The sequence below is a fragment of the Motacilla alba genome, unplaced genomic scaffold, assembly GCF_015832195.1.
Source record: "Motacilla alba alba isolate MOTALB_02 unplaced genomic scaffold, Motacilla_alba_V1.0_pri HiC_scaffold_28, whole genome shotgun sequence".
NCBI classification, from domain to species: Eukaryota; Metazoa; Chordata; class Aves; order Passeriformes; family Motacillidae; genus Motacilla; species Motacilla alba.
The window spans coordinates 4,463,423-4,491,145 of NW_024037374.1; the positions used below are offsets into that span (position 1 = coordinate 4,463,423).

The following is a 27,723-nucleotide window of genomic DNA, read 5'->3' on the forward strand; positions in this document are numbered from 1 at the left end:
CCCACCTCTTCCCCATCGCTGCCCATTTTTGGTGAAACCCTCAGGATCCGGTGCCCCAGCGCAGGTTCGGTGCCCGGGGCACAGATCTGGGGCTGCCCCAGAGGGATTTTGGGGCCGATGGCCGCCAGGGGAGGGAGCGGCAATCTGGGGTGAAAGGCTGAGATTTGGGGGACGGCTCCGGGCAAAGGGCCCGAGGGCGAGGGGCAGGCCGAGATTTGGGGGAAACGGTCAAAACTGGGGGGAAAGCCGAGAGTTGGGGGAAAATGGTGAAGATTGGAGGAGAAGGGCTGGGGTTTGGGGGGAGGATCAGAGAATTCTGGGACATTTGGGGACACAGAGGAGAGGGCTTGGGACAGCAGCCATCATCAACACGATAAGCACCAGCAGCACCAGCCCAACCACTGCGGAAAAATTTGGCGCAGAAATAGACGGCGGAATCCTCGTCCTTGAGGCTGCTCATGGTCAGCGTCACCGAGCTCTGCCCGTTGTCCCTGGAGATCGTGAACCGGCCCTTGACCGACGGCGCGTAGTTGGTGCTGCCACCACTGCTGCTGATACTCGCGATCCATTCCAGCCCCTGCCCAGGTCTCTGGCGCACCCAGCCCATGTCGTAGCTCCCGAAATTGAAGCCGGAGGCTCGGCAGAGGAGGCGCAGGGACCCCCCAGGGGGCTGGAGGTCCCCCCTGGACTCCAGCAGGGTCACGGCCGCCCGGAGCCCTGTGGAGAAAAGGGGAGATGGGGATGAGAATCCTGACGAGTTCAGGATAGTGGGCGTGGCCATGCCGAAAAAAGGGGCGGTACCCACCTGGGAGCGCCAGCAGGAACAGAACAAGGAACGTGGGGAGGTCCAAGTGTCAATTTTAGGCCAAGAATCACGGGTTTTGGGTCAAGGGCTGAGCTGTTCCCATCCCCATCTCCCCTTTTCCCCGCAGGGCTCCGGGCGGCCGTGACCCTGCTGGAGTCCGGGGGGGACCTCCAGCCCCCCGGGGGGTCCCTGCGCCTCCTCTGCCGCGCCTCTGGCTTTGATTTCGGGAATTACGGAATGTACTGGGTCCGCCAGAGACCCGGGCAGGGGCTGGAGTGGCTCGCGGGGATCTACAAGGATGGTCGCAACACCTACTACGCGCCGTCGGTCAAGGGCCGCTTCACGATCTCCAGGGACAACGGGCAGAGCTCGGTGACGCTGACCATGAGCAGCCTCAAGGACGAGGATTCCGCCGTCTATTTCTGCGCCAAAGATGCTCGTGCTTATGGTGATGATGGTGCTGGTTATGGTCGTTGGGTTGGTGTTTGGGGTTTTGGCTCAATGCTTGTCTCTGTGACCACCATTTTCCAAAACCCCAAATTTTTGTCCTAAACCTCAGCCCCTGGCCCAACCCCTGACCCTCGGTCTCAAGTCTCCTTCATTTTTTGTGTGACTGTCGAACAAAGACCCCAAACCCCCGACTGATTCTGACCAAAACCCAACTGGTTTGGCCCCAAAACTCGCCCGATTCTGCCCCAAATCTCCCCTCGGGGCTCCCAGCCGCAGCCGCTGCCCCAAAGCTCCCCCGCTGGCCCCAAACCTCGCCCCTTGGGGCCCTTTTGGGGCCGAGGCTGAGATTTGGGGCCCAGAGCTGAGTTTGGGGCAGGAGCAGGGCAGGGTTTGGGGCCAAGGGGCAGCGCTGGGGCAAACGGGGCAGGGCTGGGACACAGGGGCAGGGCTGGGGCAGGGAGGGCTGGGGGAAGGCGCTGGGGACAGCTGGGGACAGCTCGGGAGAGGGATGGGGCTGACACCACAAACTGCAGTGACAACAGCAGCGCCAGCAATATTAGCATCAGCAGATTTGGCACAGAAATAGGATCCGGAATCCTCGTCCTGGAGGCTGCTCATGGTCAGCGTCACCGAGCTCTGCCCGTTGTCCCTGGAGATCCTGAACCGGCCCTCGACCGAATCGACGAGCCAGGTGTAACCACCCTTGGTGATACTGGCGACGAACTCCAGCGTCTGCCCGGGTCTCTGGCGGATCCAGTGCATGCCAAATTGTCCGAAATCGAAGCCGGAGCTGCGGCAGAGGAGGCGCAGGGACCCCCCGGGGGGCTGGAGGTCCCCCCCAGACTCCAGCAAGGTCCCGGCCGCCCGGAGCCCTGCGGGGAAAAGGGGAGATGGGGATGGGAACAGCTCAGCCCTTGACCCAAACCCTGACTCTTGGAACCCAAATTGTGACCCTTGGTGTTCATCATCTTCCTTCTCCTCATGTTCCTGCGGGCCATCCCAGCTGGGTCCCGCCCCTTTATCCAGTTGATGACGCCCACTCTGAGGTCTCGACCAATCAGGATTCTGATCCCCATCTCCCCTTTTCCCCGCAGGGCTCCGGGCGGCCGTGACCCTGCTGGAGTCTGGGGGGGACCTCCAGCCCCCCGGGGGGTCCCTGCGCCTCCTCTCCCGCGGCTCTGGGTTTGATTTTGGACGAACGAGTCTGATGTGGATTCGCCAGGGGCCTGGGAAGGGGCTGGAATACGTCGCTGGGATGGACTATGATGATGGCACCACCAGATACGCGCCGTCGGTGCGGGGCCGGTTCACGATCTCCAGGGACAACGGGCAGAGCTCGGTGACGCTGACCATGAGCAGCCTCAAGGACGAGGATTCCGCCGTCTATTTCTGCGCCAAGTGTGCTTCTAATTTTGCTTCTGCTTATCGTGTTGATGCTGTTGACCCCATCCCCGTCACCGTGTCCCCCTGTCCCCGTGCCCCAGCCCCTTCCCTGCAGCCCCTGGCCCCATTCCTGCCCCTCTGTCCCCCCCTGGCGCTGCTCTGGCCCCAAATCGCAGCTCCTGGCCCCAAATCTCGGCCGCAGGGGTCGCTGCGGGCAGCAGGGGCAGGGAGGTCGCTCTGCCCTGCCCTGGGCGCTGCCGGGGTCACTCCTCGAGCGCGGTGCCCAGCGCTGACCCCTCAGCTTGGGAAGGACCTGGGGACCCGGAGCGCGCCCAGAGGGGACAGCGAGGCCGCAGAGGGGCCGGGACACCAACCCTGCGAGGAGCCCTGAGGGAGCTGGGGGCGCTCAGCCTGGGGAGAAGGCGACTCGGGGCTGCCCCCGTGGCTCTCGCAGCTCCTGAAAGGCGCCTGGGCTCAGCGGGGCCGGGCTCTGTGTGAGGGCACCGACACAGCCGGGGCACGCAGCCCTGAGCGGCGCCCGGGGGAACTCAGAGAACTCAGGAAAAGGCTTTTACAGGAAGCTGAGGAAGTTCTGGAATGTTCTGCCCGGGGAGGCGGCGGAGTCACCGTCCCTGGGGGTGTTTAAAAAGCCCGGCTGTGACGCCGGGCGCCACGGTTGAGGGGTTGGGGCTGGGGGGCACTCGGTGGACTTGAAGGTCTCTTCCAACCCTTTGATTCTGTGAATTCCGTGAATTCTGTGAATTCTGTGAATTTGGAGACCCGGACTTGGAGAATGAGACGAACCCTGAGGAGCTGGGTCCAGGGGGGAGCTTTGAAGGGAGGATCTGGGGACAGGGGACGGGTGGGGTCCAAGGCGTGGGGGCCCAGCCCAAACACCATAAGCATTAGGATAACCAGCGGCAAAACATTTCCCGCAGAAATAGGATCCGGAATCCTCGTCCTTGAGGCTGCTCATGGTCAGCGTCACCGATCTCTGCCCGTTGTCCCTGGAGATCCTGAACCGGCCCCTGACCGATGGCGCGTACACGGTGGAAGCACCACTGCTGTCGATCGCTGTGAGATATTCCAGCCCCTGCCCGGGTCTCTGGCGCATCCAGCCCACCCCAAACTTCCCGAAATCGAAGCCGGAGCCGCGGCAGAGGAGGCGCAGGGACCCCCCGGGGGGCTGGAGGTCCCCCCCGGACTCCAGCAGGGTCACGGCCGCCCGGAGCCCTGCAGGGAAAAGGGGAGATGGGGATCAGAATCCTGATTGGTCGAGGCCTCAGAGTGGGTGTGGCCATCTGGAAAAAGGGGCGGGACCCACCTGGGAGGATCACCAGGAGCACAGGAGCAGGAGGATGGGTCAGTCCAAGGGTCACAATTTGGGTTCCAAGAGTCAGGGTTTGGGTCAAGGGCTGAGCTGTTCCCATCCCCATCTCCCCTTTTCCCCACAGGGCTCCGGGCGGCCGTGACCCTGCTGGAGTCCGGGGGGGACCTCCAGCCCCCCGGGGGGTCCCTGCGCCTCCTCTGCTGCGCCTCCGGCTTCGATTTCGGCAGTCACACCATGTTCTGGGTCCGCCAGAGACCCGGGCAGGCGCTGGAGTGGGTGGCGAGGATCTACGGCAGCGGTGGCGGCAGCTACTACGCAGATTCGGTGCGGGACCGATTCAAGATCTCCAGGGACAACGGGCAGAGCTCGGTGACGCTGACCATGAGCAGCCTCAAGGACGAGGATTCCGGATCCTATTTCTGCGCCAAGAATACTTATAACGACGGCTGGAATGCTGTTAATGCTGCAGACGCCGCTGGTGGCTCCACCCCCACCTCAGTGTCCCCCTGTCCCCAAACCCAGACCCATCCCCCAAACCTCACCCCTGGCCCTTTCTCCCGAGTCGCCCCCGCTTGCTCCAGCGGTGACCCCCGACCCCAAACCCTCGCCCGCCTCTGCCCCAAAACTCAACCTTGGGCCCCAAACCTTCACCCCCGGCCTCCAGCCCCGGCCTCCTCCAATCAGGGCCCGGGGAGCCGGGGCAGATTGGGGTGAAATGGGCAAAACTGGGGAAAGCCGGGAATGGGGGCAGCGACGGCGGAGTTTGGGGCAGAAGGCCCAGAGTGGGGCCGAGGGCTGGGGTTTGGGGAAGGATTTGGGGATTTTGGGACATTTGGGGCACCAGGGGCGGGGCTTGGGGCCGCCACCAGCATTGTCACCGCCGCCGCCGTCTCCAGAGCTCCCGGGAGGATTCAGCCCCAAAGGCGAGGAAGGGCGCGGGGCCAGCGAGGGCGGTGAGGAGGAAGCGTGCTCCCCGATGGCAGGGGGGAGAAGCCACCCCGATTCTGGGGCTCCGCAGCCGCCCCCCACTTCCTTCCTGGCGGCTGCTGGGGCGCGGCCGGGCCGGGCCGGGGCAGGAGAGAGAAAGCCGCCGGGTTCTTTTCGTCTCTGCCGCCTGTGCGTGGCGGAGGCACGCCCGGCTGCTCGGCGCCCCCGCAGAGCGCCGGCTGCACGCAAAGCTGCGCGCCACCGACCTGAATGTGCCCCCGCGCCAAAGCGGGACAGAGGGGCAGGCCGAGATTGGGGAGAAATGGGGAAAACTGGGGGGAAAGCGCAGAGCTGGGGCAGCAGGGGCGGAGTTTGGGGAAAAAGGATGAAGATTTGAGGAAACGAGCTGGGGTTTGGGGGGAAGGTCCCTGGGATTGGAGATATTTGGTGGCCATGATGGGAGGTGGCGCTGCTGCTGGAATTGTCCCCAAAAACAGCATCAGCAGCATTAGCAGCGCCACCATCAAAACGTCTGACACAGAAATAGACGGCGGAATCCTCGTCCCTGAGGCTGCTCATGGCCAGCATCACCAAGCTCTGCCCGTTGTCCCGGGAGATCGTGGCCCGGCCCTTGAAGGACGGCGTGTACTCCGTGTAGCCACCATCGCTGTTGATACTCGCGAGAAATTCCAGCCCCTGCCCGGGTCTCTGGCGGATCCAGAACATCCCAAACTTCCCAAAATCAAAGCCAGACACTCGGCAGAGGAGGCGCAGGGACCCCCCGGGGGGCTGGAGGTGCCCCCCGGACTCCAGCAGGGTCACGGCCGCCCACAGCCCATCCCCAGATCTTCACCATTTTCATTTAAAACTCCCCTGGTTCTGCCCCAAATCTCCACGAGATGTTTCCTATGTCTTAAGGTGCCTCAAACCCAGCAATTAACCCTGATCTCCTCATTAACTAATTGGACTCGTCATCCTGATCATTGCACATTGATTTCCCAATTATTATCTCGTTAACAACCCCCAGAACCCCTCAGGCCAACCAACCCCGGCGCATCCCGGCCATGGCCACCAACCCCCTCCCTGCGCTGGCCCTGCTGGCCCTGCTGGCGCTCCCAGGTGGGCCCCGCCCCTTTTTCCAGATGGCCACGCCCTGTTTGAGGCCTCGACCAATCTGGATTCTCATCCCCATCTCCCCTTTTCCCCGCAGGGCTCCGGGCGGCCGTGACCCTGCTGGAGTCCGGGGGGGACCTCCAGCCCCCCGGGGGGTCCCTGCGCCTCCTCTGCCGCGCCTCCGGGTTCAATTTCCGGAGTTTCTCCATGTACTGGGTCCGCCAGAGTCCCGGGCAGGCGCTGGAGTTCGTCGCAAGCATCTACAGCAGTGGTGGCACCAACTACGCGGATTCGGTGCGGGGCCGGTTCAGGATCTCCAGGGACAACGGGCAGAGCTCGGTGACGCTGACCATGAGCAGCCTCAAGGACGAGGATTCCGCCGTCTATTTCTGCGCCAAACATTTTGGTGCTTGGCCTGGTTATGGTGCTGATGGTTTTGCCCCCACCCCAATGCCCGGGTCCCCACCTGGTCCCTCTCCCCGCGTCCTTCCTTCAAAGCTCTACGCCTGGCCAAATTCCCAGGATTTGTGTCATTCTCACATTCCGTGGCTCCAAATATCAATGGTTTGCCCCGAATCTCAAACTTTGGCCCTAAATCTCAGCTCTTGGCCCCAAATCCGGGCCCGTTTCACCCTGAGCTCGGCCTTGTCCCCCAAATCCCAGCCACTGCCCCCAGCATGGAGCCATTGTCCCCGGAAATTCCAGTGCTGGCACCCAGGCACAGCCCCGACCCAAATCTGCCCCATTTCACCCCAATCTCGGCCGTTTGCACCCCGGTTTGGGGAGCTCGGTTGGGACTGGGAGCCAAGAGCTGAGGGTTGGTGCCAGCAGCGGAGATTGGGGGCAGAGCCAGCACTGGGCTGGGACACGGGGACAGGGACGGGGAAGGGGCTGGGGTTTGGGGACAGAGGGACACAGCCATGGGGACGGGGCCAAAGCGATAACAGCACCGTAATTATAGTAACCAGGGGTGGCTCTGGCGCAGAAATAGGATCCGGAATCCGCGTTGGTGACGTTCCTCACGATCAGCGTCACCAAGCTCTGCCCGTTGTCCCTGGAGAGCGTGACCCGGCCCCGCAGCGACGGCGCGTTGACGGCGTAACCACCGCTGTAATAAACACTGGCCACGAACTCCAGCGCCTGCCCGGGGCTCTGGCGGACCCAGACCATGTCAAATTGGGCAAAATCGAACCCGAACGCGTGGCAGAGGAGGTGCACGGACCCCCCGGGGGGCTGGAGGTCCCCCCCGGACTCCAGCAGGGTCACGGCCGCCCGGAGCCCTGCGGGGAAAAGGGGAGATGGGGATCAGAATCCTGATTGGTTGTGGGCCTCCACAGTGGGTGTCTCTATGTCTAAAAAAGGTGCGGGACCCACCTGGGAGTGCCAGCAGGATCAGAACAAGGAAGATGGGGAGGTCCAAGTGTCAAGAATTTTAAGCCAAGAATCAGGGTTTTCGGGGCAAGGGTTGAGCTGTTCTCGTCCCCATCTCCCCTTTTCCCCGCAGGGCTCCGGGCGGCCGTGACCCTGCTGGAGTCCGGGGGGGACCTCCAGCCCCCCAGGGGGGTCCCTGCGCCTCCTCTGCCGCGCCTCCGGCTTCGATTTTGGGAGGTACGACATGGGCTGGGTCCGCCAGAGGCCCGGGCAGGCCATGGAATACATCGCGAGTATCAGCAGCACTGGCATCACCGAGTACGCGCCATCACTCAAGGACCGGTTCAGGATCTCCAGGGACAACGGGCAGAGCTCGGTGACGCTGACCATGAGCAGCCTCAAGCACGAGGATTCCGCCGTCTATTTCTGCACCAAATCTGCTTCTCCTGCTAGTTGGAGTGCAGTTTTTTTTGTAGGTTATATTGACGACACCGGTGCTGTCCCCGTCCCCATCTGCGAGTCCCCCCGTCCCCAGAGCGCAGCCCCTTCCCCCAAGCCCAGCCCCAGCCCCAGCTCTTGGCCATTGATCCCAGCCTGGCCCTGGCTCCGCCCCACTTCTCACCCGCCCACCCCAAACCACAGCTCCTGACCCCAAATCTCCCCTTTGTGCCCCAAAACTCTGCGCTAAATGTGGAGATTTAAGAATAAAGATCAAGATTTGGGTGAACTTTGTGGCCAGGAGCTGAGAATTTGGTGAAGAGCCAGTTCCAGGTTGGGACAGCGGGACAAGGATGGGGTCAAGGGTGGAGGTTTGGGGGAAGGGGCTGGGGCACGGGGACAGGTGGGGACACGGTGACGGCGATGGGGTCAAACAGCACCGCCCCAACCAGCACCGAGAGTTTTGGTGCAGAAATAGGATCCGGAATCCTCGTCCTGGAGGTTGGCCATGGTCAGCGTCACCGAGCTCTGCCCTTTGACCCGGGCGATCGTGAACCGGCCGTTGACTGACGGCGTGTAGCCGGTGCTGGAACCATCGCTGTTGATCCCTGCGACCCATTGCAGCCCCTGCCCGGGTCTCTGGCGGATCCAGACAATCCCGAATTTGCCAAAATCAAACCCAGAGGCGTGGCAAGTGAGGAGCAGGGCCCCCCCGGGGGGCTGGAGGTCCCCCCCGGACTCCAGCAGGGTCACGGCCGCCCGGAGCTCTGCGGGGAAAAGGGGAGATGGGGATGAGAATCCTGATTGGTCGAGGCCTCAGAGTGGGTGTGGCCACACTGAAAAAAGGGGCCGGACCCAGCTGGGAGAGCCAGGAGGAACAGAACAAGGAAGATGGGGAGTTCCAAATGTCATAATTTTAGGCCAAGAATCAAGGTTTTGGGGTCAAGGTTTGAGCTGTTCCCATCCCCATCTCCCCTTTTCCCTGCAGGGCTCCGGGCGGCCGTGACCCTGCTGGAGTCCGGGGGGGACCTCCAGCCCCCCGGGGGGTCCCTGCGCCTCCTCTGCCGCGCCTCCGGCTTCAATTTCGGACAATTTGGGATGGGCTGGATGCGCCAGAGACCCGGGCAGGGGCTGGAATACGTTGCACAGATCAACAGCACTGGTGGCAGCACCATCTATGCGCCATCGGTCAAGGGCCGGTTCACGATCTCCAGGGACAACGGGCAGAGCTCAGTGACGCTGACCATGAGCAGCCTCAAGGACGAGGATTCCGCCGTCTATTTCTGCGCCAAATCTGATGATGGTTATGTTTATGGCGCTGCTGTTGTCACTGCAGTTTTGGGTGTCAGCCCCTTTCCTGTCCCCAGCTGTCCCCAGGTGTCCCCAGGTGTCCCCAGCGCCTTCCCCCAGCCCTCCCTGCCCCAGCCCTGCCCCTGTGTCCCAGCCCTGCCCCGTTTGCCCCAGCGCTGCCCCTTGGCCCCAAACCCTGCCCTGCTCCTGCCCCAAACTCAGCTCTGGGCCCCAAATCTCAGCCTCGGCCCCAAAAGGGCCCAAAGGGGCGAGGTTTGGGGCCAGCGGGGGAGCTTTGGGGCAGCGGCTGCGGCTGGGAGCCCAGAGGGGAGATTTGGGGCAGAATCGGGCGAGTCTTGGGGCCAAACCCATTGGGTTTGGAGCCAGGATCAGTCAGCGGTTCTGGGTCTTTGGTCGACAGTCGCACAAAAAATGAAGGAGACTTGAGACCGAGGGTCAGGGGCTGGGTCAAGGGTTGACGTTTAGGACAAAAATTTGGGATTTTTGAAAAGGGTGGTCACAGAGACAAGCATTGAACCAAAACCCCAAACACCAACCCAACCACCATAATCAGCACCATCATCACCATAAGCATGAGCAGATTTAGCGCAGAAATAGACGGCGGAATCCTCATCCTTGAGGCTGCTCATGGTCAGCATCACCGAGCTCTGCCCGTTGTCCCTGGAGATCGTGAACCGCCCCTTGACCGACGGCGAATACTCGGTGTTTCCAGCTCTGCTGTGGATCTGTGCGATGTATTCCAGCCCCTGCCCGGGTCTCTGCCGATACCAGCCCATTCCAAATTGTCCGAAATCAAACCCAGACCTTCGGCAGAGGAGGCGCAGGGACCCCCCGGGGGGCTGGAGGTCCCTCCCGAACTCCAGCAGGGTCACGGCCGCCCGGAGCCCTGCGGGGAAAAGGGGAGATGGAGATGAGAAGCCTGATTGTCTGTGAGCCAGAAATGGGCATGACCATCTGGAAAAAGGGGCGGGACCCACTTGGGAGGGCCGGCACAAACAGGAGGAGGAAGAGGATGGGTCAGTCCAAGGGTCACAATTTGGGTTCCAAGAGTCCGGGTTTGGGTCAAGGGCTGAGCTGTTCCCATCCCCATCTCCCCTTTTCCCCGCAGGGCTCCGGGCGGCCGTGACCCTGCTGGAGTCCGGGGGGGACCTCCAGCCCCCCGGGGGGTCCCTGCGCCTCCTCTGCCACGGCTCCGGCTTCGATTTTGGACAATTTGGGATGGGCTGGTATCGACAGAGACCTGGACAGGCGATGGAGTTCCTTGCCGAGATCTACAGCAGTGGCAGCACCGACTACGCGCCGTCGGTCAAGGGCCGGTTCAGGATCTCCAGGGACAACGGGCAGAGCTCGGTGACGCTGACCATGAGCAGCCTCAAGGACGAGGATTCCGCCGTCTATTTCTGCGGGAAATGTTTTAATAATGGCAATCCTGGTTCTGCTTTTGGTGACGATGCCAGTGGTGGTGCCACCCCCATCCATGTCCCCAGCTGTCCCCAGCCCCTTCCCCCAGCCCTCCCTGCCCCAGCCCTGCCCCTGTGTCCCAGCCCTGCCCTGTTTGCCCCAGCGCTGCCCCTTGGCCCCAACCCTGCCCTGCTCCTGCCCCAACCTCAGCTCTGGGCCCCAAATCTCAGCCTCGGCCCCAAAAGGGCCCCAAGGGGCGAGGTTTGGGGCCAGCGGGGGAGCTTTGGGGCAGCGGCTGCGGCTGGGAGCCCAGAGGGGAGATTTGGGGCAGCATCGGGCGAGTTTTGGGGCCAAACCCATTGGGTTTGGGGTAGAACCAGTCGGGGGTTTGGGGTCAGTGGCTGGTGGTGGAGGAAATGGGGAAGATCTGGGACCAAGGGTCGGGAATGGGGTTTGGGGTGAGGTTTGGGGAAAGGGGGTGCTCAGATAGGGGTGGTGCCACCACCGGCATTGCCAATATAGGCAGCAGCAGCGCTGCCAGTACCAGGAGATTTGGCACAGAAATAGACGGCGGAATCCTCGTCCTTGAGGCTGCTCATGGTCAGCGTCACCGAGCTCTGCCCGTTGTCCCTGGAGATCCTGAACCGGCCCTTGACTGACGGCGCGTAGTCGGTGCTGCCATTGCTGCTGATTCCTGCAATAGTTTCCAGCGCCTGCCCGGGTCTCTGGCGGACCCAGGACATGGCGAATTTCCCGAAATCAAACCCGGAGCCGCGGCAGAGGAGGCGCAGGGACCCCCCGGGGGGCTGGAGGTTCCCCCCGGACTCCAGCAGGGTCACGGCCGCCCGGAGCCCTGCGGGGAAAAGGGGAGATGGGGATGGGAATACTGATTGGTCGAGGCCTCCGCTGTGGGCATGGCCATCTGGTAAAAGGGGCGGGACCCACCTGGGAGGATCACCAGGAGCACAGGAGCAGGAGGATGGGTCAGTCCAAGGGTCACAATTTGGGTTCCAAGAGTCAGGGTTTGGGTCAAGGGTTGAGCTGTTCCCATCCCCATCTCCCCTTTTCCCCGCAGGGCTGCGGGCGGCCGTGACCCTGCTGGAGTCTGGGGGGGACCTCCAGCCCCCCGGGGGGTCCCTGCGCCTCCTCTGCCGCGGCTCCGGCTTCGATTTCGGGAAGTTTGGGATGGGCTGGATGCGCCAGAGACCCGGGCAGGGGCTGGAATATCTCGCAGCGATCGACAGCAGTGGTTCTTCCACCGTGTACGCGCCATCGTTCAAGGGCCGGTTCAGGATCTCCAGGGACAACGGGCAGAGCTCGGTGACGCTGACCATGAGCAGCCTCAAGATCGAGGATTCCGGATCCTATTTCTGCGGGAAATGTTTTGCCGCTGGTTATCCTAATGCTTATGGTGTTTGGGCTGGGCCCCCACGGCTTGGACCGCACCCGTCCCCTGTCCCCAGATCCTCCCTTCAAAGCTCCACCCTGGACCCAGCTCCTCAGGGTTCATCTCATTCTCCAGTTCCGAGTCTACAAATTCACGGAATTCACGGAATTCACAGAATCAAAGGGTTGGAAGAGACCTTCAAGTCCACCGAGTGCCCCCCAGCCCCAACATCTCAACCGTGGCGCCCAGCGTCACAGCCGGGCTTTTTAAACACCCCCAGGGACGGTGACTCCGCCGCCTCCCCGGGCAGAACATTCCAGAACTTCCTCAGCTTCCTGTAAAAGCCTTTTCCTGAGTTCCCTGAGTTCCCCCGGGCGCCGCTCGGGGCTGCGTGCCCCGGCTGTGTCGGTGCCCTCACACAGAGCCCAGCCCCGCTGAGCCCAGGCGCCTTTCAGGAGGTGCAAGAGCCACGGGGGCAGCCCGGAGTCGCCTTCTCCCCAGGCTGAGCGCCCCCAGCTCCCTCAGGGCTCCTCGCAGGGTTGGTGTCCCGGCCCCTCTGCGGCCTCGCTGTCCCCTCTGGGCGCGCTCCGGGCCCCCAGGTCCTTCCCAAGCTGAGGGGTCAGCGCTGGGCACCGCGCTCGAGGAGTGACCCCAACAGCACCCAGGGCAGGGCAGAGCGACCTCCCTGCCCCTGCTGCCCGCAGCGACCCCTGCGGCCGAGATTTGGGGCCAGGAGCTGCGATTTGGGGCCAGAGCAGCGCCAGGGGGGGACAGAGGGGAAGGAATGGGGCCAGGGGCTGCAGGGAAGGGGCTGGGGCACGGGGACAGGGGGACACGGGGACGGGGATGGGGTCAATAGCATATGCATGATTAGCACCAGCACCATCACGTTTGGCACAGAAATAGACGGCGGAATCCTCGTCCTTGAGGCTGCTCATGGTCAGCGTCACCGAGCTCTGCCCGTTGTCCCTGGAGATCCTGAACCGGCCCTTGACCGACGGCGCATAGTTGGTGTAAGCACCACTGCTGTCGATGGCTGCGACGTATTCCAGGGCCTGCCTGGGACTCTGGTGCATCCAGGCCATCCCAAAACTGCCGAAATCGAAGCCGGAGCCGCGGCAGAGGAGGCGCAGGGACCCCCCGGGGGGCTGGAGGTCCCCCCCGGACTCCAGCAGGGTCACGTCCGCCCGCAGCCCTGCGGGGAAAAGGGGAGATGGGGATCAGAATCCTGATTGGCTGAGACCTCAAACAGGGCGTGGCCATGCTGGAAAAAGGGGCGGGACCCACCTGGAAGCGCCAGCAAGAGGAGGAGGAAGAGGATGGGTCAGTCCAAGGGTCAGAATTTGGGTTCCAAGGGTCAGGGTTTGGGTCAAGGGTTCAGCTGTTCCCATCCCCATCTCCCCTTTTCCCCGCAGGGCTCCGGGCGGCCGTGACCCTGCTGGAGTCCGGGGGGGACCTCCAGCCCCCCGGGGGGTCCCTGCGCCTCCTCTGCCGCGCCTCCGGCTTCGATTTCGGGAAACACCCCTTGGGCTGGTATTGGCAGCACCACGAGAAGGGACTGAAGTGGGTCGCTAGTATCAGCCACAGTGGTGGCAGCACCTGGTACGCGCCATCGTTCAAGGGCCGGTTCAGGATCTCCAGGGACAACGGGCAGAGCTCGGTGACGCTGACCATGAGCAGCCTCAAGGACGAGGATTCCGGATCCTATTTCTGTGGCAGAGCTGCTGCTGGTGCTGGTGCTTGGAATGCTGGCGCTAGTATTGGTCAGCCTGGTGGTTGGCTTGCATGTGTTCCCCACCCGGTCCCTTGACCCCAGTGCTCTCTATGCCCCCGACCCTTCCCCCAAAGCTCAACCCCTGACCCCTCATTCCTCTCCCCGGGTCCTGACTCTGAACACTTTCTGCCCCAAATTCTGCCCCAATTTCGGCGGCAAAGTTGACTCAAATCTGAACCCTTGGCCTGTCATCTCCACTTTTTCAACAATATTTGGGGCACAAAGGGGAGATTTGGGGTCAGGAGCTGTGGTTTGGGGTGGGCGGGTGAGAACTGGGGCCGAGCCAGGGCCAGGCTGGGATCAATGGCCAAGAGCTGGGGCTGGGGCTGGGCTTGGGGGAAGGGGCTGCGCTCTGGGGACGGGGGGGTGTCACGATCCGCCCTCACGGACAGGATTGTGACGGTTCGTTATCTGATCTCGGGGAACAAAGCACCAACGCGGCAAGGGGGGTTTGCAGCAACAATCAAAACCAGTGCGCTTTATTGAGTGATGACAGCAAAATGCATTGGAGGGGATTGGGGAAGAGAGAGAGAAAGAAGAGAAACCCTGCAGGAAAGGAAAGGAAGAGGGATTAGGTACAGCCACCAACACAGAGGCGATGCAATTCTTCGAGGTCCAGCCCAGTCGGAATCCAGTCGAGGAGTCGCCTTCACGTTGGGGGAGATCTCGAGTTAGCCAGCCGACTCGAGGGGTTTTATTAGAATTGTCTATTGAAAGTTGGGAAGGAGGGGGGAAAAGACACAATAATCTTATGATCTCATCTGCTCAGCAGTGGGGCAGAGCCGTTGTTTCCCTGGTTCAGTGGTTGCTGCCTGCAGGCAAACATCTCAGTTTGATCAGCTGTTCTCCCCACACACACTGCCCTCCTCCTCCCCCCAGGTTACAGGTTTCAGTCCTTGGGGAGGAAAGGAGTCTTTTCCATATCGGGGTCTCGTGTCTCAGCCTTGGAGGGAGTGGCTTCTCCCATCCCAGCCCATCTGCCACGGTGGTTGTACAGTGGGTGAAGGGTCTTCTGTGGAGACCACCAAAGGGTAATTCCAGAAGAGAGTCCAGCCAGGCTTGGGGGTGGAAAACTCCAGGCAATTGTCGCAGAGCGATGCAGGCGAAGGAAGGTCAAGGTGCTCCTTGTCCTTTCACTGGGAGCAGTGTAGCGCGAGGTGCAATAACTCAACTTCCAGTCCCGGGAACTTGGCGAGCCCCCACCAAACCACGATGTAGGATCCTCTCTCCTTCGGTGGTCTCAGTCTTCTTTCACGACGATCGTGAGGCAGATGAGAAAGCAATCTTGGGCAGAGTCTTACACGCAGCCGCCCCCCACTTCCTTCCTGGCGGCTGCTGGGGCGCGGCCGGGCCGGGCCGGGACAGGAGAGAGAAAGCCGCCGGGTTCTTTTCGTCTCTGCCACCTGTGCGTGGCGGAGGCGCGCCCGGCTGCTCGGCGCCCCCGCAGAGCGCCGGCTGCACGCAAAGCCGCGCGCCGCCGACCTGAATGTGCCCCCGTGCCAAAGCGGGACAGAGGGGCAGGCCGAGATTAGGGAGAAATGGGGAAAACTGGGGGGAAGAGCAGAGCTGGGGCAGCAGGGGCAGAGTTTGGGGGAAAATGATGAAGATTTGAGGAAAAGAGCTGGGGTTTGGGGGGAAGGTCGCTGGGATTGGAGATATTTGGTGGCCATGATGGGCGGTGGCGCTGCTGCTGGAATTGTCCCCAAAACCACCATCAGCAATATTACCAGTGCCACTATCAAAACGTCTGGCACAGAAATAGGATCCGGAATCCTCGTCCTTGAGGCTGCTCATGGTCAGCGTCACCGAGCTCTGCCCGTTGTCCCTGGACAGCGTGAACCGGCCCTTGACCGACGGCGCGTAGTTGGTGGCACCACCATTGCTGCTGATACTCGCGACGTATTCCAGGGTCTGCCCAGGTCTCTGGCGGATCCAGAACATTCCATAATTTCCAAAACTGAACCCAGAGCCGCGGCAGAGGAGGCGCAGGGACCCCCCGGGGGGCTGGAGGTCCCCCCCGGACTCCAGCAGGGTCACGGCCGCCCGGAGCCCTGCGGGGAAAAGGGGAGATGGGGATGGGAATCCTGATTGGTCGAGACTGCAGAGTGGGCGTGGCTATGCCGAGAAAAGGGGTGGGACCCAGCTGGGAGCGCCAGCAGGAGCAGAAAAGGAAGATGGGGAGGTCCAAGTGTCATAATTCTAGGCCAAGAATCAAGGTTTTGGGGGCAAGGGTTGAGCTGTTCCCATCCCCATCTCCCTTTTCCCCGCAGGGCTCCGGGCGGCCGTGACCCTGCTGGAGTCCGGGGGGGACCTCCAGCCCCCCGGGGGGTCCCTGCGCCTCCTCTGCCACGCCTCCGGGTTCGATTTTGCCCAGTTTGACATGTTCTGGGTCCGCCAGAGCCCCGGGCAGGCGCTGGAGTTCGTGGCCAGTGTTTATTACAGTGGTGGTTACGCTGTCAACGCGCCGTCGCTGCGGGGCCGGGTCACGCTCTCCAGGGACAACGGGCAGAGCTCGGTGACGCTGATCGTGAGGAACGTCACCAACGCGGATTCCGGATCCTATTTCTGCGCCAGAGCCACCCCTGGTTACTATAATTACGGTGCTGTTATCGCTTTGGCCCCGTCCCCATGGCTGTGTCCCCCTGTCCCCAACCCTAACCCCTTCCCCATTCCTGTCCCCGTGTCCCAGCCCTGCGCTGGCTCTGCCCCCAATCTCCGCTGTTGGCTCTCAATCTCAGCCAAGCTCCCCGAAGTTGATGAGATTGGGCTGGATCTCGGGCCATCATATCAGTGTGGTTTTGTGTTCTTTGATTGGTCCCAAACCCTTTGAAGGCAGCTGCGGCGTTCATTTCTGTGCCTGCTGCGGGGCCGTGCGCTGCCGGCACCTGCCCGTCGCCGTGCCCGTGCCGTGAGAGCGACGCTGGGGAACGAAACGGCTCCAGAGGGGCTCCAGCAGCGCCGACCCGCTGGGGATTGGCCCCCAGAGCCCCGGCCGGCGATCAATCCCTCTGGGGCAGCCCCAGATCTGCGCCCCGGGCACCGAACCCGCGCTGGGGCACCGGATCCTGAGGGCTTCAACCAGAAATTGGCGCCAATGGTGAACACGCAGGCAGGAACTTGTGACAGGGACAGGGTCAAAATCATAAACAGCAGTACAACAGTGACGGTTATAACGTTTGGCGCAGAAATAGACGGCGGAATCCTCGTCCTTGAGGCTGCTCATGGTCAGAGTCACCGAGCTCTGCCCGTTGTCCCTGGAGATCCTGAACCGGCCCTTGACCGACGGCGCATAGCCGGTTTCGCTACCGTCATTCCTGATCGCTGCGACGTATTCCATGGCCTGCCCAGGCTTCTTGCGGAGCCAGAACATTCCATAACTGCCGAAATCGAAGCCGGAGCCGCGGCAGAGGAGGCGCAGGGACCCCCCGGGGGGCTGGAGGTCCCCCCCGGACTCCAGCAGGGTCACGGCCGCCGGGAGCCCTGCGGGGAAAAGGGGAGATGGGGATAAGAATCCTGATTGGTCGAGGCCTCGGCAGTGGGCGTGGCCATATGGAAAAAGGGGCGGGACCCACCTGGGAGGATCACCAGGAGCACAGGAGCAGGAGGATGGGTCAGTCCAAGGGTCACACTTTGGGTTCCAAGAGTCAGGGTTTGGGTCTAGGGCTGAGCTGTTCCCATCCCCATCTCCCCTTTTCCCCGCAGGGCTCCGGGCGGCCGTGACCCTGCTGGAGTCCGGGGGGGACCTCCAGCCCCCCGGGGGGTCCCTGCGCCTCCTCTGCCACGGCTCCGGCTTCGATTTCGGCAATCATGACATGTTATGGATCCGTCAGAGGCCGGGGCAGGGGCTGGAGTGGGTCGGGAGTGTCAGGAAGGAAGGTTGGAGCTCTACGTACGCGCCGTCGGTCAAGGGCCGGTTCAGAATCTCCAGGGACAACGGGCAGAGCTCGGTGACGCTGACCATGAGCAGCCTCAAGGACGAGGATTCCGGATCCTATTTCTGCGCCAGAAGTTTCCGTGGTGGTTACAGCGGCATTACGATTGGTGATAGTGACAAAGTTGGTGGCGGCCCCAAGCGCCGCCCCTGGTGCCCCGAATGTCCCAAAATCCCCAAATCCTTCCCCAAACCCCAGCCCTCGGCCCCACTCTTGCCCTTCTGCCCCAAACTCCGCCGTCGCTGCCCCCATTCCCGGCTTTCCCCAGTTTTGCCCATTTCACCCCAATCTCCCCCGGCTCCCCGGGCCCTGATTGGAGGAGGCCGGGGCTGGAGGCCGGGGGTGAAGGTTTGGGGCGCAAGGTTGAGTTTTGGGGCAGAGGCGGGCGAGGGTTTGGGGTCGGGGGTCACCGCTGGAGCAAGCGGGGGCGACTCGGGAGAAAGGGCCAGGGGTGAGGTTTGGGGGATGGGTCTGGGTTTGGGGACAGGGGGACACTGAGATGGGGGTGGAGCCACCAGCAGCGTCTTCAGCATTAACAGCATTCCAGCCGTCGTTATAAGCATTCTTGGCGCAGAAATAGGATCCGGAATCCTCGTCCCTGAGGCTGCTCATGGTCAGCGTCACCGAGCTCTGCCCGTTGTCCCTGGAGATCCTGAACCGGCCCCGCACCGAATCTGCGTAGTAGCTGTCGCCACCGCTGCCGTAGATCCTCGCCACCCACTCCAGCGCCTGCCCGGGTCTCTGGCGGACCCAGAACATGGTGAAACTGCTTAAATCGAAGCCGGAGGCTCGGCAGAGGAGGCGCAGGGACCCCCCGGGGGGCTGGAGGTCCCCCCCGGACTCCAGCAGGGTCACGGCCGCCCGGAGCCCTGCGGGGAAAAGGGGAGATGGGGATGGGAACAGCTCAGCCCTTGACCCAAACCCTGACTCTTGGAACCCGAAGTGTGACCCTTTGAGTTCATCATCTTCCTTCTCCTCATGTTCCTGCTGGCCCTCTCAGGTCTGTCCCGCCCCTTTTTCCAGGTTGCAACGCCCATTTCTTGCCCACAGCCAATCAGGATTCTGATCCCCATCTCCCCTTTTCCCCACAGGGCTCCGGGCGGCCGTGACCCTGCTGGAGTCCGGGGGGGACCTCCAGCCCCCCGGGGGGTCCCTGCGCCTCCTCTGCCGAGCCTCTGGGTTCGATTTCGGGAAGTTTGGGATGGGCTGGTATCGGCAGAGACCCGGGCAGGGGCTGGAGTTCGTCGCAAAAATCAGCAACACTGGTGGCAGCACCGACTACGCGCCGTCGGTCAAGGGCCGGTTCAGGATCTCCAGGGACAACGGGCAGAGCTCGGTGACGCTGACCATGAGCAGCCTCAAGCACGAGGATTCCGCCGTCTATTTCTGCGCCAAAGCTGGACGTGATGGTTGGGGTGCTGATGCTGCTAATGATGACGACACCGGTGCTGTCCCCGTGCCCATCTGCGAGTCCCCCCGTCCCCAGAGCGCAGCCCCTTCCCCCAAGCCCAGCCCCAGCCCCAGCTCTTGGCCATTGATCCCAGCCTGGCCCTGCCTCGGCCCCAGTTCTCACCCGCCCACTCCAAACCACAGCTCCTGACCCCAAATCTCCCCTTTGAGCCCCAAAACTCTGCTCTGCAGGTCGGGGTTCGGGCCCGAGGGTCCCGGTTGGGGTCAGGGCTGGGGATTTGTGCCGGGGGCGGCTGCTCTGGGCCAGGAGCGCAGCTTGGGCAGAGCCGGGCGAGTCGCAGCCAGGGATCCCGGCAGAGGGGCCGGGCCCAGCTCAGCAGCCAAAACGGCCCCGAGGGGGCCCCGAGCTGAGCTTTGGGGCCAGGGGCTGAGAATGTGGGGCAGGGGCAGCGCGGGGCTGGGACACCGGGACAGGAACGGGGAAGGGGCTGGGGTTTGGGGACAGATGGGGACACAGCAATTGGGGTGGGGACAAAACCATAAGCAACACTCTGCCAACCTGTACCATCACCAGCAGATCTGGCGCAGAAATAGACGGCGGAATCCTCGTCCTTGAGGCTGCTCATGGTCAGCGTCACCGAGCTCTGCCCGTTGTCCCTGGAGATCCTGAACCGGCCCTTGACCGACGGCGCGTATGCAGTGCTGCCACCGCTGTTCCTGATCCCTGTGAGCCACTCCAGCGCTTTCCCGGGTCTCTGGCGCATCCAGTACATGGGGAATTTCCCAAAATCAAACCCAGAGGCGCGGCAGAGGAGGCGCAGGGAACCCCCGGGGGGCTGGAGGTCCCCCCCGGACTCCAGCAGGGTCATGGCCGCTCCCCCAGCCACAAACATTGACTGGTTTATCCCCAAAATCCCCTGGTTTGCTCCCAAATCTCCGCCAGAGGTTTCCAAGACCGTCAGGTGCCCCAAACACTGCAATTTACTCCGATCTTTCATTTATTGTCTTGAAACCTGGTCCCCATCCTTCTCCACTCATCACACAATTAAATCCTCATTAACGACCCCGAAAACTGCCCGAGACCCCAACCCCAGCACATCCCGGCCACAAACCCCAGCCGCCTCCTGCTCCTGGCACTGCTGGCCCTTCTGGCCATCCCAGGTGGGTCCCGCCCCTTTTTCCAGATGGCCAAACCCATTTTAGGCCCACAGCCAATCAGGATTCTCATCCCCATCTCCCCTTTTCCCCGCAGGGCTGCGGGCGGCCGTGACCCTGCTGGAGTCCGGGGGGGACCTCCAGCCCCCCGGGGGGTCCCTGCACCTCCTCTGCCGCGCCTCCAGCTTCGATTTCGGGAAGTTTGGATTGTTCTGGTTCCGCCAGAGACCCGGGCAGGCGCCGGAGTGGGTTGCGAGTATCAGCAGAGGCAGTGGCAAAACATACTACGCGGATTCGGTGCAGGGCCGGTTCACGATGACGAGCGACAACGGGCAGAGCTCGGTGACGCTGACCATGAGCCGCCTCAAGGACGAGGATTCCGCCGTCTATTTCTGCGCCAAATCTTCTGGTGTTTATGCAGGTCTTGATGGATATCATTTTGGCCTCGCCCCCCGTCACTGCGTCCCCAGCTGTCCCCTTGTCCCAATCTCTTCCCCCAGCCCCAGCCCCTGCCCCGTTCCTGTCCCCGTGTCCCAGCTCTGAGCTGGCTCTGCCCCCAATCTCCGCTGGTGGCTCCAAGTCTCAACCAAGCTCCCCAAAGCTGACGGCGATGGGCCGGATCTCGGGCCACCGTGCCAGTCTGGTGGGGACAAATGTCAATCAAATGGGGACAGGGGGGACCTGGTGATCAATCACATTGGGCAAGAGAAGCACCAGCATTACAACAACTACTACCAGAACTTTTGGCGCAGAAATAGACGGCGGAATCCTCGTCCTTGAGGCTGCTCATGGCCAGCGTCACCGAGCTCTGCCCATTGTCGCTCGTCATCGTGAACCGGCCCTGCACCGAATCCGCGTAGTAGATGCTGCCACTGCTTCTGCTGATCCCTGCAACAAACTCCAGGGCCTGCCCGGGTCTCTGGCGGACCCAGTACATGGAGAAACTCCCGAAATCGAACCCAGACGCTCGGCAGAGGAGGCGCAGGGACCCCCCGGGGGGCTGGAGGTCCCCCCCGGACTCCAGCAGGGTCACGGCCGCCCGGAGCCCTGCAGGGAAAAGGGGAGATGGGGATCAGAATCCTGATTGGTCCAGGTCTGAGAATGGGCGTGGCCATGCAAAAAATGGGGTGGGAGCAACCTGGGATGGCCAGCAGGAGCACCAGGAGAAGGAAGATAATGAACTCCTAGAGCCACAATCTGTTTTCCAAGAGTCAGGGTTTGGGTCCAGGGTTGAGCTGTTCCCATCCCCATCTCCCCTCATTCCCTGTCTCCAGGTCCTGACTCTGAACTCTTTCTGCCCCAAATCCTCTGCTCTCGGCCGCAAAGTTGACTCAAATCTGAACCCTTGGCCTGTCATCTCCACTTTTTCAACAATATTTGGGGCACAAAGGGGAGATTTGGGGTCAGGAGCTGTGGTTTGGGGTGGGCGGGTGAGAAGTGGGGCCGAGCCAGGGCCAGGCTGGGATCAATGGCCAAGAGCTGGGGCTGGGGCTGGGCTTGGGGGAAGGGGCTGCGCTCTGGGGACGGGGGGGTGTCACGATCCGCCCTCACGGACAGGATTGTGACGGTTCGTTATCTGATCTCGGGGTACAAAGCACCAACACGGCAAGGGGGTTTGCAGCAACAATCAAAACCAGTGCGCTTTATTGAGTGATCACAGCAAAATGCATTGGAGGGGATTGGGGAAGAGAGAGAGAAAGAAGAGAAACCCTGCAGGAAAGGAAAGGAAGAGGGATTAGGTACAGCTACCAACACAGAGGCCATGCAATTCTTCGAGGTCCAGCCCAGTCGGAATCCAGTCGAGGAGTCGCCTTCACCTTGGGGGAGATCTCGAGTTAGCCAGCCGACTCGAGGGGTTTTATTAGAATTGTCTATTGAAAGTTGGGAAGGAGGGGGGAAAAGACACAATAATCTTATGATCTCATCTGGTCAGCAGTGGGGCAGAGCCGTTGTTTCCCTGGTTCAGTGGTCGCTGCCTGCAGGCAAACATCTCAGTTTGATCAGCTGTTCTCCCCACACACACTGCCCCCCTCCTCCTCCCCCCAGGTTACAGGTTTCAGTCCTTGAGGAGAAAAGGAGTCTTTTCCATATCGGGGTTTCATGTCTCAGCCTTGGAGGGAGCGGCTTCTCCCATCCCAGCCCATCTGCCACGGTGGTTGTACAGTAGATGAAGGGTCTTCTGTGGAGACCACCAAAGGGTCATTCCAGAAGAGAGTCCAGCCAGGCTTGGGGGTGGAAAACTCCAGGCCATTGTTCAGGTGAAGGAAGGTCAAGGTGCTCCTTGTCCTCTCACTGGGAGCAGTGTAGCGCGAGGTACAATAACTCAACTTCCAGTCCCGGGAACTTGGCGAGCCCCCACCAAACCAGGATGCAGGATCCTCTCTCCTTCGGTGGTCTCAGTCTTCTTTCACGACGATCGTGAGGCAGATGAGAGAGCAATCTTGGGCAGAGTCTTACACGCAGCCGCCCCCCACTTCCTTCCTGGCGGCTGCTGGGGCGCGGCCGGGCCGGGCCGGGGCAGGAGAGAGAAAGCCGCCGGGTTCTTTTCGTCTCTGCCACCTGTGCGTGGCGGAGGCGCGCCCGGCTGCTCGGCGCCCCCGCAGAGCGCCGGCTGCACGCAAAGCTGCGCGCCGCCGACCTGAATGTGCCCCCGCGCCAAAGCGGGACAGAGGGGCAGGCCGAGATTGGGGAGAAATGGGGAAAACTGGGGGGAAATCGCAGAGTTGGGGCAGCAGGGGTGGAGTTTGGGGGAAATGATGAAGATTTGAGGAAAAGAGCTGGGGTTTGGGGGGAAGGTCGCTGGGATTGGAGATATTTGGTGGCCATGATGGGAGGTGGTGCTGCTGCTGGAATTGTCCCCAAAAACAGCATCAGCAGCATTACCAGCGCCACCATCAAAACGTCTGACACAGAAATAGACGGCGGAATCCTCGTCCCTGAGGCTGCTCATGGCCAGCATCACCAAGCTCTGCCCGTTGTCCCTGGAGATCGTGGCCCGGCCCTTGAAGGACGGCGCGTACTCGGTGTAGCCACCATCGCTGTTGATACTCGCGAGAAATTCCAGCCCCTGCCCGGGTCTCTGGCGGATCCAGCCCATCCCAAACTTCCCAAAATCGAAGCCGGAGGCGCGGCAGAGGAGGCGCAGGGACCCCCCGGGGGGCTGGAGGTCCCCCCCGGACTCCAGCAAGGTCACGGCCGCCCGGAGCCCTGCGGGGAAAAGGGGAGATGGGGATGGGAACAGCTCAGCCCTTGACCCAAACCCTGACTCTTGGAACCCAAATTGTGATCCTAGGAGTTCATCATCCTCCTTCTCCTCATCTTTCTACTGGTCCTCCCACTTGTTACTGCCCCTTTTTCCAGATGGCCACACCCATTTCTGGCCCACAGCCAATCAGGATTCTCATCCCCATCTCCCCTTTTCCCCGCAGGGCTCCGGGCGGCCGTGACCCTGCTGGAGTCCGGGGGGGACCTCCAGCCCCCCGGGGGGTCCCTGCGCCTCCTCTGCCGCGCCTCCGGCTTCGATTTCGGAGAATTTGGGATGCACTGGATCCGCCAGAGACCCGGGCAGGGGCCAGAAGTGATCGCAGAAATCAACAGCGATGGCAACACCTGGTACGGGGATTCGGTGCAGGGCCGGTTCAGGATCTCCAGGGACAACGGGCAGAGCTCGGTGACGCTGACCATGAGCAGCCTCAAGGACGAGGATTCCGGATCCTATTTCTGTGCCAAAAACGCTTACACTGGAGCTGGCTCAGAGAATATTGCGCATCGTTTCAGCCCCACCCCAATCGCTGTGTCCCCCCGTCCCCAGAGCGCAGCCCCTTCCCCCAAGCCCAGCCCCAGCCCCAGCTCTTGGCCATTGATCCCAGCCTGGCCCTGCCTCGGCCCCAGTTCTCACCCGCCCACCCCAAACCACAGCTCCTCACCCCAAATCTCCCCTTTGTGCCCCAAAACTTTGCCCTAAATGTGGAGATTTAAGGATAAGGATCAAGATTTGGGTCGACTTTGTGGCCAGGAGCTGAGAATTTGGTGAAGAACCAGTTCCAGGCTGGGACAGCGGGACAAGGATGGGGTCAAGGGTGGAGGTTTGGGGGAAGGGGCTGGGGCACGGGGACAGGTGGGGACACGGTGACGGCAATGGGGTCAAACAGCACCGCCCCAACCAGCACCGACAGTTTTGGTGCAGAAATAGGATCCGGAATCCTCGTCCTTGAGGTTGGCCATGGTCAGCGTCACCGAGCTCTGCCCTTTGACCCGGGCGATCGTGAACCGGCCGTTGACTGACGGCGCGTAGCCGGTGCTGGAACCATCACTGTTGATCCCTGCGACCCATTGCAGCCCCTGCCCGGGTCTCTGGCGGACCCAGACCATCCCGAATTTGCCAAAATCAAACCCAGAGCCGTGGCAAGTGAGGAGCAGGGACCCCCCGGGGGGCTGGAGGTCGCCCCCGGACTCCAGCAGGGTCACGGCCGCCCGGAGCCCTGCGGGGAAAAGGGGAGATGGGGATGGGAACAGCTCAACCCTTGACCCCAAAACCTTGATTCTTGGCCTAAAATTATGACACTTGGACCTCCCCATCTTCCCTGTTCTGTTCCTGCTGGGGCTCCCAGCTGGGTCCCACCCCTTTTTTGGCATTGTCACGCCCATTCTCAGGCCTCAACCAATCAGGATTCTCATCCCCATCTCCCCTTTTCCCCGCAGGGCTCCGGGCAGCCGTGACCCTGCTGGAGTCCGGGGGGGACCTCCAGCTCCCCGGGGGGTCCCTGCGCCTCCTCTGCCGCGCCTCTGGCTTCGATTTCGGACAGGTTGGGATGTTCTGGATCCGCCAGAGACCCGTGCAGACGCTGGAGTTCGTCGCCAGTATCACCAAGGGTGGTTACACCTGGCTCGTGGATTCGGTCGAGGGCCGGTTCAGGATCTCCAGGGACAACGGGCAGAGCTCGGTGACGCTGACCATGAGCAGCCTCAGGGACGAGGATTCTGGATCCTATTTCTGTGCCAAAGCTGCTGATGCTAATATTGCTGTTGCTGCTGTTGTCACTGCAGTTTGGGGTGTCAGCCCCATCCCTGTCCCCAGCTGTCCCCAGGTGTCCCCAGCGCCTTCCCCCAGCCCTCCCTGCCCCAGCCCTGCCCCTGTGTCCCAGCACTGCCCCGTTTGCCCCAGCGCTGCCCCTTGGCCCCAAACCCTGCCCTGCTCCTGCCCCAAACTCAGCTCTGGGCCCCAAATCTCAGCCTCGGCCCCAAAAGGGCCCAAAGGGGCGAGGTTTGGGGGCAGCGGGGGAGCTTTGGGGCAGCGGCTGCGGCTGGGAGCCCAGAGGGGAGATTTGGGGCAGAATCAAGCAACTTTTGGGGCCAAACCAGTTGGGTTTGGGGCAGAACCATTTAGGGGTTTGGGGTCAGTGGTTGGCGGTGCATTGGGGCATGGCTCTGGACAAACAGCCCAGGTGTGAGCGGAAGGCCGAGATTTGGGAAAAATGGTAAAAATTGGGGAGAAAGTCCAATTAGGGAGCAGTGAGGGAGGTTTGGGAACGTGGCTGTGATTTGGGGGCAGAGTCTGAGATTTGGGGGATGGTTCTGGACAATCCTGGGATGCCTGGGACCACGAGGACAAGGAGAAACAAAAGCCACAGCCCCAAATGCACCAGCTGCAGAAACACAATAACCAATAGAACACCTGGCGCAAAAATAGGATCCGGAATCCTCGTCCTTGAGGCTGCTCATGGTCAGCGTCACCGAGCTCTGCCTGTTGTCCCTGGAGATCCTGAACCGGCCCTTCACTGAGGGCGCGTAGTGGGTGGCACCACTGGTGCTGAACCCTGCGAGCCACTCCAGCGCCTGCCCGGGTCTCTGGCGGATCCAGAACATTCCATAGCTCCCGAAATCGAAGCCAGAGCCGCGGCAGAGGAGGCGCAGGGACCCCCCGGGGGGCTGGAGGTCCCCCCCGGACTCCAGCAGGGTCACGGTTGCACAGAGCCCTGCGGGGAAAAGGGGAGATGGGGATGAGGTGCCAGATCCGGGCGTGGCCTGCGGTGGGCCTGGAGCAGCGGGAGGATGGGGTGGATCCGGCTCCACTTTCAGCAGAACCTTTGAACGGTTCTGACACCAAACTCAGCCTTTTTGCCTTCATTGATCCTAAACTCTCAGAGTCGCCCCCACAGCTCTCGGGGGTCCCTGCGCCTCCTCTGTCCCTCCTCTGGCTTCGATTTCGGGAAATTCCCAATGGGCTGGATGCGCCAGAGACCTGGGCAGGGGCTGGAATTCGTCGCCGCTATCAGCAGGAAAAATGGCAACACTTTCTACGCGCCATCGGTCAAGGGCCGCTTCACAATGGCGAGTGACAACGGGCAGAGCTCGGTGACGCTGACCATGAGCAGCCTCAAGGACGAGGATTCCGCCGTCTATTTCTGTGCCAAATCTGTTAATACTGGTAGCCCTGCTGCTGCTGCTTATATTGACCATGCCGGTGGTGGCATCACCGCTATCTGAGCACCCGCTTTCCCCAGACCTCACACTAGACCCCAGTCCCGACCCTTTGCCCCAGATCTTCCCCATTTCCTCCACCACCAGCCTGTGACCCCAAACCCCCGACTGGTTCTGCCCCAAACCCAACAGCTTTGGCCCCAAAACTCGCCCGATTCTGCCCCAAATCTTCCCTCTGGGCTCCCAGCCGCAGCCACTGCCCCAAAGCTCCCCCGCTGCCCCCAAACCTCGCCCCTTTGGGCCCTTTTGGGGCCGAGGCTGAGATTTGGGGCCCAGAGCTGAGTTTGGGGCAGGAGCAGGGCAGGGTTTGGGGCCAAGGGGCAGCGCTGGGGCAAACGGGGCAGGGCTGGGACAGGGAGGGCTGGGGGAAGGCGCTGGGGACACCTGGGGACAGATGGGGACAGGGACGGGGATGGCACAACCACTGGCATCGTCACCAAAAGCAGAACCAGGATTGCCACTATTATCACATTTCGCACAGAAATAGACGGCGGAATCCTCGTCCTTGAGGCTGCTCATGGTCAGCGTCACCGAGCTCTGCCTGTTGTCCCTGGAGATCGTGAAGCGGCCCTTGAACGACGGCGCGTACCAGGTGCTGCCACTGCTGCTCATACTCGCAATAGTTTCCAGTGTCTGCCCGGGTCTCTGCCGATACCAGCCCATCCCAAATTGTCCGAAATCGAAGCCGGAGCCGCGGCAGAGGAGGCGCAGGGACCCCCCGGGGGGCTGGAGGTCCCCCCCGGACTCCAGCAGGGTCACGGCCGCCCGGAGCCCTGCGGGGAAAAGGGGAGATGGGGATCAGAATCCTGATTGGTCGAGACTCAAACAGGGCGTGGCCATCTGGAAAAAGGGGCGGGACCCACCTGGAAGCGCCAGCAGGGCCAGCAGGGCCAGCGCAGGGAGGGGGTTGGTGGCCATGGCCGGGATGTGCCGGGGTTGGTTGGCCCGAGGGGTTTTGGGGCTTGTTAACAAGATAATAATTGGGAAATCAATGTGCAATGCTCAGGATGAGGTGTCCAATTAATTAATGAGGAGATCAGGGTTAATTGCAGGGTT

The 27,723-nt window shown here is 62.1% G+C and overlaps 1 pseudogene and 16 gene segments (V, D, J or C); 7 read left to right on the plus strand and 10 right to left on the minus strand.

The window, feature by feature from the left end:
* Positions 1-40: 40 nt before the first annotated feature.
* On the minus strand, positions 41-781 carry LOC119696295. The segment is given in 2 exon segments: positions 41-234; positions 382-781. Coding segments are annotated over 2 exon segments (594 nt in total).
* A 622-nt stretch (positions 782-1,403) lies between these two features.
* On the minus strand, positions 1,404-2,331 carry LOC119696296. The segment is given in 3 exon segments: positions 1,404-1,418; positions 1,784-2,127; positions 2,187-2,331. Coding segments are annotated over 3 exon segments (504 nt in total).
* A 26-nt stretch (positions 2,332-2,357) lies between these two features.
* Positions 2,358-3,029, plus strand: LOC119696297 (the record flags this gene model as incomplete). The annotated part of the segment is given in 2 exon segments: positions 2,358-2,730; positions 2,815-3,029. Coding segments are annotated over 2 exon segments (588 nt in total), but the record flags the coding sequence as incomplete, so codon positions are not given.
* A 15-nt stretch (positions 3,030-3,044) lies between these two features.
* On the minus strand, positions 3,045-4,074 carry LOC119696298. The segment is given in 3 exon segments: positions 3,045-3,128; positions 3,534-3,868; positions 3,963-4,074. Coding segments are annotated over 3 exon segments (531 nt in total).
* Positions 4,075-4,085: 11 nt separating this feature from the next.
* Positions 4,086-4,555, plus strand: LOC119696299 (the record flags this gene model as incomplete). The annotated part of the segment is given in 2 exon segments: positions 4,086-4,466; positions 4,550-4,555. Coding segments are annotated over 2 exon segments (387 nt in total), but the record flags the coding sequence as incomplete, so codon positions are not given.
* Positions 4,556-4,842: 287 nt separating this feature from the next.
* LOC119696300 lies at positions 4,843-5,850 on the minus strand. The segment is given in 3 exon segments: positions 4,843-4,937; positions 5,417-5,742; positions 5,837-5,850. Coding segments are annotated over 3 exon segments (435 nt in total).
* A 108-nt stretch (positions 5,851-5,958) lies between these two features.
* On the plus strand, positions 5,959-7,110 carry LOC119696301. The segment is given in 3 exon segments: positions 5,959-6,014; positions 6,106-6,466; positions 7,038-7,110. Coding segments are annotated over 3 exon segments (489 nt in total).
* A 407-nt stretch (positions 7,111-7,517) lies between these two features.
* Positions 7,518-8,028, plus strand: LOC119696302 (the record flags this gene model as incomplete). The annotated part of the segment is given in 1 exon segment: positions 7,518-8,028. A coding segment is annotated over 1 exon segment (511 nt), but the record flags the coding sequence as incomplete, so codon positions are not given.
* Positions 8,029-8,246: 218 nt separating this feature from the next.
* On the minus strand, positions 8,247-8,729 carry LOC119696303. The segment is given in 2 exon segments: positions 8,247-8,584; positions 8,678-8,729. Coding segments are annotated over 2 exon segments (390 nt in total).
* Positions 8,730-8,798: 69 nt separating this feature from the next.
* On the plus strand, positions 8,799-9,554 carry LOC119696304 (the record flags this gene model as incomplete). The annotated part of the segment is given in 2 exon segments: positions 8,799-9,249; positions 9,529-9,554. Coding segments are annotated over 2 exon segments (477 nt in total), but the record flags the coding sequence as incomplete, so codon positions are not given.
* Positions 9,555-11,011: 1,457 nt separating this feature from the next.
* On the minus strand, positions 11,012-11,863 carry LOC119696305. The segment is given in 2 exon segments: positions 11,012-11,389; positions 11,762-11,863. Coding segments are annotated over 2 exon segments (480 nt in total).
* Positions 11,864-11,928: 65 nt separating this feature from the next.
* On the minus strand, positions 11,929-13,590 carry LOC119696307. The segment is given in 4 exon segments: positions 11,929-12,059; positions 12,737-13,111; positions 13,204-13,240; positions 13,516-13,590. Coding segments are annotated over 4 exon segments (618 nt in total).
* Positions 13,591-14,987: 1,397 nt separating this feature from the next.
* On the minus strand, positions 14,988-15,748 carry LOC119696308 (the record flags this gene model as incomplete). The annotated part of the segment is given in 2 exon segments: positions 14,988-15,172; positions 15,403-15,748. Coding segments are annotated over 2 exon segments (531 nt in total), but the record flags the coding sequence as incomplete, so codon positions are not given.
* Positions 15,749-17,397: 1,649 nt separating this feature from the next.
* On the plus strand, positions 17,398-17,735 carry LOC119696406 (annotated as a pseudogene).
* A 293-nt stretch (positions 17,736-18,028) lies between these two features.
* LOC119696309 lies at positions 18,029-18,498 on the minus strand (the record flags this gene model as incomplete). The annotated part of the segment is given in 2 exon segments: positions 18,029-18,034; positions 18,118-18,498. Coding segments are annotated over 2 exon segments (387 nt in total), but the record flags the coding sequence as incomplete, so codon positions are not given.
* A 325-nt stretch (positions 18,499-18,823) lies between these two features.
* On the plus strand, positions 18,824-20,792 carry LOC119696310. The segment is given in 3 exon segments: positions 18,824-19,067; positions 20,285-20,641; positions 20,725-20,792. Coding segments are annotated over 3 exon segments (669 nt in total).
* A 55-nt stretch (positions 20,793-20,847) lies between these two features.
* On the minus strand, positions 20,848-27,610 carry LOC119696311. The segment is given in 2 exon segments: positions 20,848-21,234; positions 27,531-27,610. Coding segments are annotated over 2 exon segments (442 nt in total).
* Between the last annotated feature and the right edge of the window lie 113 nt (positions 27,611-27,723).